Source organism: Dufourea novaeangliae, unplaced genomic scaffold, assembly GCF_001272555.1.
Source record: "Dufourea novaeangliae isolate 0120121106 unplaced genomic scaffold, ASM127255v1 scaffold118, whole genome shotgun sequence".
NCBI classification, from domain to species: Eukaryota; Metazoa; Arthropoda; class Insecta; order Hymenoptera; family Halictidae; genus Dufourea; species Dufourea novaeangliae.
Genome location: NW_015374006.1, coordinates 1,135,795 through 1,145,931, shown reverse-complemented (window position 1 = coordinate 1,145,931; position 10,137 = coordinate 1,135,795). Strand labels below are relative to the sequence as shown.

General features: G+C 46.0%; 1 protein-coding gene across 1 annotated transcript in view; it reads right to left on the bottom strand.

The window, feature by feature from the left end:
- The window catches only part of LOC107188209 (paired box protein Pax-6-like), a 46,673-nt gene that overhangs the window by 9,645 nt on the left and 26,891 nt on the right, over positions 1–10,137 (bottom strand). Inside the window, exons 5-7 of the mRNA XM_015576464.1 lie at positions 7,027–7,303; positions 3,052–3,216; positions 1,936–2,018 (exon numbers count right to left, since the gene is read on the bottom strand). Of these exons, the coding sequence (XP_015431950.1) occupies positions 1,936–2,018; positions 3,052–3,216; positions 7,027–7,303 (525 nt within the window). The remainder of the gene's footprint in view (positions 1–1,935; positions 2,019–3,051; positions 3,217–7,026; positions 7,304–10,137) is intronic.

Genomic DNA, 10,137 nt, shown 5'->3' with positions numbered 1-10,137 from the left:
CCCCCCCCAACCCCCCCCCCTTTACTCCCACATACACTCCCCCTCCTCCTCCTCCTGTTCCTCTCTATCCTCGACAGGCCAGGTGAGGGAGGCCGGCCGGATAGCAAGAGGGTCGAACACACAGGGTGAGCCAGCGGCGCCGCGCGCGCGGCCAAACATTGTTCGATAAGGCTGCGTACATATTAGCTCGTATAACCGTACGTCACCCCCGCGGCTCGAGCAACCATGTTATACTAATTAATTGCGATATAGACGAACGGACGCGACTAACGTGGCGATGTCGAGTACGGGGAGAACTATGGAGGTCCTTTTTAGTCTTCTTGGGATTAGAGATTAGAGTATGTAGATTGATACAAGCATTACAGACTTCTTCACCTGCAGGGTTTTTTCAATATATGGAGCAGGGTTTGTTCTTTCGGCGAATTTACTTCTTATGTGTGGTTGTAGATTGTTTGTTCGAGGACGTTGTGTACTGGGTAGTCAGTTAAGGGTGGTTTAGGATTTGTGAATATTCGAAGTATTGTATACAGTGACTCACAAGTTTCACGAAAGGCTGATATTGATTAAATTGTGTATCGAAATGCAAATTTGATTTCAAAGCTAGGGAAAGTGATCGCAGAAGGATGATGAACGTGATAATAGTGAGAATATATAAATAGAAATTGTAGACACGTTTTGACACGTAATTGTTGTTTCGGTAGTCTGTGAACGATTGTGTGAGTCACTGTATCATAAATATTTCGAATGAGAATACTTTCATTATTTTGGCAAGCAAATATGTATATCAATGACTCCACTTGTGACGTGGTAGCAAATTTCAGTCCATGTACAATCACGTTCTTTTAAAAAACGACTGTAGCCAAGAAAGACTTTTTCTCAGTAATGGCCCAGCAGTTGTATTTAATACTAACGACTCAGACTCCCTCCATACGAAACGAAACAACATTTACATCTCGTTGAATCGAGTCGAGTTACAAGCAACCCCCACAGCAGCAACTTGCAAAAATTTTAGCTACTAAACAACTATACCTTATTCAACGAGACCAGTTAGTAAAAATAACCAAAACATTCGCGTGCTAAACCCAGCTATCGGCAACTGTCCCTGCCCCACCTAAATGGCCATCACTACCCTTTCTATATACACTAATTCCTCGATGAGTGTTCGTTTTCTGCTAAAACAAATGCCATTGACCTCAGAATTCCAAGCTCTATCACTGCACTAAATCTCATTAAAAAGTCAATATTACACCTGAGGAGCTTTCCTTGTCAGTGCCAAGGAGCCTTCGAGCACTCATCGCGGATTTACTGTACATAGTTACTAACTCGACCGATAACAACATAAAGTATACACGATAAATGAATTGCAATTGCTTGTACAAAAAAATGACTCACTAACAGATGTTACGTGGAATTCGACTCGTTACCGAACAGTCATTAGTACGATCCCCCCGCCACACCACTCAAAATTAGAGTCCCGGTCTTAATCAGACCAAGGTGCATCAAGATCTCATCGCAACGACCCCTAAATCGCGCAAAGAAACGAGAGCGCACTAAGGAACCGGTGAAGATAAAATCCCCGAAGTAGCTCGCGGATTCGTCGACGGTGTTTAATGTACCCCGTGTGCAGCAGCATGGCGCGCGTTTAGGGCGCTTAATGAAAGGGCGTCGTCGCCCTCCTCGAGAGATAAAGAACAGGCGGGTAGACCAGGCGCATGGAAGACGTCGCGGGAAACGGAGAGGTATCGTACAACAGACATGGTGGTGTAGAACACGGAAAAGAAAAGACGGAAGTGGAGAGAAAAAAAAAATTGGCAAGGGTTGTACGTGGGGGGTGGAGACCAGGAAAAAGAGAAAAAAATAAAGAGGGGGTGGAGGGTGGTGGTGGAGCGAACGAGAAAGAGGAAGCACACGCCGCATTCGCACATTCACACTCACCTGGATACGTGCCTCAGGCAATCCAATCTTCTCGGCGAGACGCTCCCGTGCAAACACGTCCGGGTAATGTGTCCGCTCGAATTCTAAAACGAAACCAGTTTGCAACAAGTGCTCGTTATTAAACATGGCCTCCTACGTGGATCCGTTCGCGACACACGTTCTTACGCCCTCACATATATACACGCAGTCTCTTTTTCTATTGCAAAGTGTGTATATATATGTATATATATATATATATATATTATTAATCGTGCATAATTTCGAATCACCACGAGACAAGATTAAAAGGATAATTATCGACGATACTCGAAAGCTTCGGGGGCCGACTTGAATGGCCGCGGATCCAATTAAAGCTGTTATAACGTGCACGCGAGCACGCGCGCGTATACGAGTGCTTGGCGAAAGCCCCGATATCCCTGGAAAGCAGTAATTTACGTGGGACGGTCTGGAATGTATGTAGGCGTATAACGCGGCTGAATCGGTCCGAGTACGTGCGAGATCGGCCGATATTTATGTCGTTACTGATGCCTACGCGGAAATGAATCTTTCATTGCACTCCGGAGGGGGTGAAAGGTTTATCGCGTTGAGAGGCTTGGAACTGTGTGCAGAGGGTGATTCTAATGTCAGAACGTTTCAGGGCATTATTCTTAACGTTAATATCGACGGAAAAGTATTTGTGGTATTATTGAGATATGTACTATCAATGAGGGTTGCAATTGATATAGAAAGTAGAATGAATAGGACTTGAAATTCAACAATAATGTGACATCAAAAATATTGGAATGAATTTTGTACAGGAAACGGTTAGACCAGAGGTGGGCAAACTTTTCGATAATATGAGCCACGTATAATACTTTTCGTAATGTTTTGATAGTTCAAGAGCCACTAAATTAAAATATTCTAATATTAGTGAATACTATGCTACTATTGATTAATTATAGAAATGTTTAGGAAAAATAGAAATGAAAAAGTTGATATAAACTAATTTGTAATAATTGCAACCCTCGTTTAGAATATATGTTATATAAGTTAATGATGTTTCAATGAATACAGTTAAAGAATAAGTGATTACACTTCAGGAATTACAAATATTCATTACAATTTTGAGTTACCAACCTTTTTCGAGGCTGTCGATCTGTTCGTTGGAAAATGACGTTCGGTTGCGCTGCAACTTCCGTTTTAGCCTCAGCCGTACCTGCGAGTCTTCGTCGCCAGACGAATTGTGCTCCGAATTACCATCTGACGTCGTCTCCTGCTGATGGGACAATAACGATCCTGTATCTGAAAACATATTTTAATGCCCTTGGATTATACGATCCGTCCCACGATCACAATACGTGGCTATAAAACCACCCTAAAATTTCAATTCTTACGTATTTTAGTTCAAATAAAAACGAACCAAGTATATAATGTCTGAAATTCTGTTGAGAAATAATGTTTCTGCAGAAAAGAATAGTTTATATACCCTATAAAAAAAGTGGTTCACTTTAATTTTAACCAGAATACATAAGGATTTAAAATTTTAGGGTGGTTTTACAGTTATGCTACGCAGTGTAAGACAGTTCTGTTTCTTTTAATCATCATCAACATCCTAACCACCAGGATCCTACTAACTTCAATAATACAGGGTGTCCCACCTAACGTGACCACCTTCAATATCTCACTTGCTTTTGAAGATACAAAAAAATGTGAGGGGAAAGTATTATATGGTTAGGTAGAACAAATACTACGATAAACAACCATTTTTCTCAAGGTCATATTTTTCGAAATTTTATGGTCATCGATGGTATTTTAAACAGGACACCATATTTTTATCAGCATAACGTAATAGTTGAGATCAAGACAGTGTGACCTTCATGTGACCTCAGGGGCGAAAAATCCACAAATATATAAGAGTAGATTTAAATACTAAAATAACTACGATACGAAAGATCAGTGCAAAAATGTATCAAAGTTGATGGGCATCACTTAGAGCATTTATTAAAATAAATTTTCTGCAAATCAAAAGGAAGTGATATACTAAAGATGCTCACATCAGGGGGACATTCTGTATAATCAAGTTACCATTCCCAAAACTCTTCTCGAAATCATCACCAGCATGAACCACAACAGTCCACAGATTCTTCGCGGACAATCATTCAACCGAAAACGACTTCCCTTGAATCGTCCACGGAACATCTACTTCTTCCCAGGAGGAGCAACCTGAGGAGGGGGTGGCTACCTCCGTCTTTTCGGGAGCTATTCCCTCGTTAACCGTAGAACACACGAGTGATTTACCAAAAGCTGACGGGGTAGAAGGAGGGCGCGCGAAGGTGGAGAAAATTCGGTACGGTTCTCGAGCGTTTCGTTCGGTGCCATTCGAACTTTCCGCCGGTTCGCATCGAGTAGAGCGATCCAATTAAGACCCCGTCCGTGGTAGTATCGTTCCACTGATTTCGCAACGAGCCCGACACGGACCAACGTCCTCGGGATTCCTCGACACCGAGAGGTCCACCTTTCGGCTAACCTAGGTCCCCGCGTAGTCTTCCTGGGTCGTGTTAGTGCGTACGTACATAGAGAGTAAGAGAAAGAATAAGAGATAGAGAAACACAGAGAGAGAGAGAGAAAGAGAGAAAGAGAGATAGTCGCGGTAGCCGTCGTCAGCTCCCGGTGAGCCGCGATTACTTTCCGCCTCCGCGCACCGAACCCTCGCCCTCTTTCCATCCCTCCCGATACCTTCCTGCCATTTCCCTTTCCCTCTGTCCGTGTCCGTCCCTCCGTACGGTACCTATATATTCGCCCTTACGGTATATATGTATTCTCTAGATTGTACCTATATATCGTCCGCTCGTCAGCTGCTCGCTTTCTCGTTCGCTCATCTCTCGCGCATCGCGCAACCCTCATCCATCCTCCTCCACCTCCTCGACCCTACGAAAATCTCTCGTTTGCCACCCTCTCTATCCCCCCTGGCGCCCTTCTGCCGATTCGAAATACCGCCACCCTCAAACGTACACCCCGTCCTCCCCCAGCCGGCACACCGTTTCATCCCTCGCGTCCGAAACCCATCCCTCCCCCTCTGTATATTTCACCCCCGCTACCCTTTCATCCCGCCGAACACCCTCGAGGGCGCGTAACGACCGACGATTTCGGGCTAGTCCGTTCCAGGCGCGTTCCCCCCTCCCCCATAGTTGGCTTTAATTTTCTAGGTGACGACGCATCATCGCGCGCGGAGGGAAGAAATGGGATCCCGTATGCCTCGACTGCGTTGCTTCCGACGACAAACCCAGGGCTGGGAACGGTTCTCGAAAACACGGGGAAGGTCGTTCGCAGTTGAACCGTTACGTATCAGTTATTCTTTTTTTGGATTTGTTTGTGAGTATGGTTTGATGAGTCGACGGAGTCTCTGTGACGGAGAAAGTAGCTCTATTTGTAGGTTAGTCTTTATCATAGACACAGGTTTCTACAGTTTCGTGTGTGTCGACAAGGAAGCAATACTATGCAATAAAGTCTCGATAACTGCGCGAAAGGATCTCTACGTTAAACACTTCTTCGTCACACCCACTACTGAAGGGTTCCACCCAGGAATTTAGGCCCGAAACACAGTTTATAAAGTGACAATTTATGAAGTGCAGAAATCGTGTCCCTCTGCTATAACTGCTCCAAAGCGGTACCAAGTTTCTATAATTGAAATGACGTCTGACCTCTCAGGGCCTTGGAGCCATCGAACACTAATGATTTACTGTACTCGTGCTTCTGCATCGAGAAAAAGAAACATTTCCCGAAAAGCATCAACAGATCGCAGTTTATCATACGAAAGATCCCCCCTATTGACGACATCGTCGCCCACCCAGAGAGCACGTACTTCACCGGTGGTGGCTTTTGCTTTCGCGCGCTCGAGAAGCTATACAATCAGACAAACGCTATAGAGGCATCCGGTCTCAATAGTTGATCCACTTCTTCCCGTGGCGGCGGTGGCGGTGCACAATGCTCGAAAGACGGTAGAAAAGTCAAGGGAGTCGCCCCTCGAGGCATTATAATCTAGCCCGTGTACGCGGCCGACACCCTCGCCCCCGATGGTTCTTACGAACCTTCCGCGAACCCTCTCGGTAGCATTGTGACGGTCTAATTCCGTCGGCTCCCGTAGCCAGCTCGTAGCTCGATGAAAGGAATACCTGGGCGTACGTGAATCGCAGACGTCTCCTGCTAATAGGATCACCAGGTAATCGGTCTGGGCTGCGGTCCAGATCCCTGGGCCCTCGACATTGCTTCGCGGATGACATTTCCCGAATCGCGGTCGATAAGCAGATTACGGAAATTATGGCAGATGGACGCGTTCAGGTTTGTTTTCGTGAATGGGACGAACTTTCGAGTCGGTGTAGTATTTTCACCGAGGGAAAATTGTGGATTGTGACGCCCGAGGGGCTTTACGGTATTGTATGTTTCTGTGTAGAAGCAGAATTCGGTACGGGCGACGCGATTGTGGAGAGTAAGTGGTTGGGATTAGATTCCTCCTTTTCGCTATTGGTACGACTGTAACGAGGCTCGTCTTGACTATTTAGAATGTCGATATGGTTGGGATGAGAAGTACTGTATTAGATGATTTTAAATGATGGATTTGTGATGAGAACTACACGGTGAATGAAGTTTATCCAATCTTGAGTGTGAAGAAGTGTCTAATCTTTCAGTTGACAATTTCGAAAGTACTTGACGAAAAGAAGCTTCCTTGAAACAATAAGTTCTTTAAATTCGAAAAATTTGATAGTTAAATATGAAGAAGAGTGCACAGGTGCACAGTGTTCACAGACCACAGTAATTAAATTCCAATAACACCTCGAGTAGTTTGGAACCGTGTTATACAGTACTAATAATAAACCTTAGTACACGTAACACTGTTACGTTCCAAGGATTAACAAAACTACCCCATTAGATTCCTATACGTACCACCAACTTCGTTACTATTAACCTAAACTTCATTAAACTATTAACAATGACTGATAATACTAAACACGTAGTACCTACTCAGGGTTAATTTATTTTTCTTCAAATTCGATTACCCTATTGAAGTTAAACCTACACTTTACAAGTCATCAGATTCACGGGATTGAAACTCACCGCTCCGCTTCAGCAACGAGTCATCGCGACCGTGAAGTTGGCTGCCGGGTAACAACGACTGGCCAGAGCCGGGGGTCGCCGCTGTTGGGATTCCAGTGGCCAGGGGATGATGAGAGGGCGTAGCGGAATACCACGCCGGTGGCCAACCTGCAGCCTGGCCATTGAACATCCGTAGCTTATCGTAGACACTCTCGGCACCCTGATGCGCCTGCACCGCTGCCGCCTGTTGCTCCTTCTGCGAGGCCAGGTTCCTCAACACCCTGTTGATGGACGATACCTGTGGACAGGGAAACGGCAAGCATGATGAATGAACGTTAAATAGACTGTGTAATTACAGTGTCAGGGAAACCTTTTCGCTTCCGTAGGATGATTCGTATTCGACTGATCCTCAATCATTAGCGGATTATCGAAATACGTTCTAAAGGGTTTGTTCACTGATGCGGAGCGCAGAAAAGAACTGTGATGATTATCGACGTATTACTGCGATATTCGGATGTAGGACGTGTTATATTATTACGATATAAATCATATAATTGCTACCTTTAGAAGGTTTATATTTACGATTCGGAACATTTAGAACGTATTTAGAATTGGATATGAGAGTACATTAGGGATAGATACGAAACTAATACCATTCACTATCGTGATTTACAGGTCGGAATATTTAGACCATGTTTAAAGCTGGACACGAAGAATACAATAAAGATAGATATGAAATTGATAATATACAGTTTCATGGCACCGATAATAATTTCGATGTTACCCGCATGAATATTCATACGGAAATCTCCTGAAAAACCGTATCCACCCCGGTGAATAATGTATCAGAGCTCAAGGAATTACGAAATACCCCTCGAAAATCCCATCCCTATACTACAATAATACCCATTATACCCATGCCGGAACGTTTAATCGATTATCGTAAATTTCGAACGTCATTCGCGCTTAATTAAGGCCGGAACACCGAAGAAAAACGATCAATCGCGGCCGGACGGTGGGTTCTTTGAAACGTTTCGCGAGAGACAGAGAGAAAAAGGGATATAGATTCCTCGCTCGCAACGGCCCTGACACAATCGTTTCTATCGTTACATCGGTTTGTCTCTGGACTCGTCCAGCACTCCCTCAGACCACCAGGGCAGAGAGGAGCAGTTACTTCCTCTCTTTCTCCTCCGACGTTCGCGTTCACGGATAGAGAAAGGGAGAGAGGGAGATAGAGACTACCCAGATGAAAGGACACCGCCATCCAATTATTATTACATAAAACGGTTTCCATGGCTCTTCGCTCCCCCTAACCAACAGGCGGCGGCACGGTCTTCTTCACCTTGTACCGCGACCGAACCACTGGCTAACTCTAAAGTTATAACGAGCCACGGGGGCGAGCCTTGTGCTCTCGACTCGCGCACATAATAGTCTCGGTGTTCTACGCGGTCTCCAACCCTCTGTACACCTCCCCCGTCCTCTAACATTGACGCAGACGGTGCACCCAAGTCGAGCATAGAGCCCGAACCGCGCTCCCATGAAGGCAACCGAAGCACGGGGGATAGAGGATATCGAGCGGAGGCTTCTTAATTACGAGCTCCACTGAAAGGTTCGATGGTAGAGAAAGACAGAGAGTGAGAAAGCAAGAGAAAGGCGTACGAGTGCAAAGCCGATCCTCCTCGCGTGGCTCGACTTAAGACCGACGAAATAATGGCCGTACCCTGTCGGGTGCCAACGACGTTGTTTGGTCTCGAGTGGATGCGTACGCCGTGGCGGGTCAAGAACGTTTTTTTTTCTCTCTTTCTCTCGCTCGAGAAAGAGAGAGAGAAAGGGGCCCGCGTTATTACGTCGAATGAAAGCCGATAAATTCAATCCCCCGGCTCCCGGTGTTTGCGCCTACTTCTCTCGATGGGATCCAGAAGTGCTCGAGCTGGGGGCCTCGAGTAACGCTTTTATAATAAGCGAAACAACGCTTTTCGATCAGTGGCAACAGACTGTCTTCGGAGCAATGCTGAAGAACGTCGCGAAGTGGTGGGATTCACAATCAACACGAGGGATAATCTCTATTGAAGGAGAGAGGATAATCTCTACAGTAAATCCTCCACGAGTATTCGAAGGCTCCCCGGCACAGAACATTAAATATTTTATTAACTAATGGCCATATACAGCTGAAACAAATATTATTAGCTTCCGAATTCCTAGCTCTATCATTCTGCTAAACCTCATCAAAAAGTCAACAAACTTAACAACACAAAGTTACACCTGAAAACCTCTTCTCAGTACTAAGAAGCCTTCGAACACTCATCCAGGATTTACTGTATTTGGATAATCAATCGAAATCGAAGGGGAACAAATCATGGATCGTTCCATCCGATCGCTACCGTATCCTCTCCTCCTGAAACGATGCAAGCCATTTCTTAGGAAATCGCTGTGGCGATAGATGCACGTAGAACAGTTCCAAACCAATGCAATCCGACGATGCCGCGTTCCTTAACTGGAATCAATTCGACGAGGGGGAGTGGGGGGGCGAGCACAGAAAGTTCGTATCGCGGGATTCGTCTCAATCCAGCGGAATAATGGTGACGGGAGGACCGGAAAGGACGTTTCCAGACCTAACTGCAGCACAAGCCCCCCGCGTCTAGGCTCTCTGCTTTCCATCATCGAACCAAGCAACCTGGCTGCTACTGGGCTCCGCATCCACTCGGAGCTCTCTCGCCGCCGCACAACAGCCGCAGAGCACCGATGCAGACCATTACACGCGCGACCGGACACGAATAATTGTGCAACACGCTTAACTGATCCCATTCACCCTGATTCTACCCGCTTCCATCCGCTCGTCGGCGACTAACCCCGTCGCACCCCATTGCCGCGCACGATATGTACCCACCGCAACAGCCTCTCCCCTTTCCACCCCCTCCCCCCATCGACCACGTTACCGACTACCACCACCACGGTCGTCGTCATTGCTATCATTACCGTTAACGTCGTTGCCATCCCCGAGACAATCGTCGTCATCACCCCCGGAAGGATCGAAGATACGCGGAAGAGAACGATCGATCTGCACCAGCAGCCGGATAGCAGTACCCTTATTCGGGTACCGGACCCAACCAGGGAAATTAACCCCCATCCCCC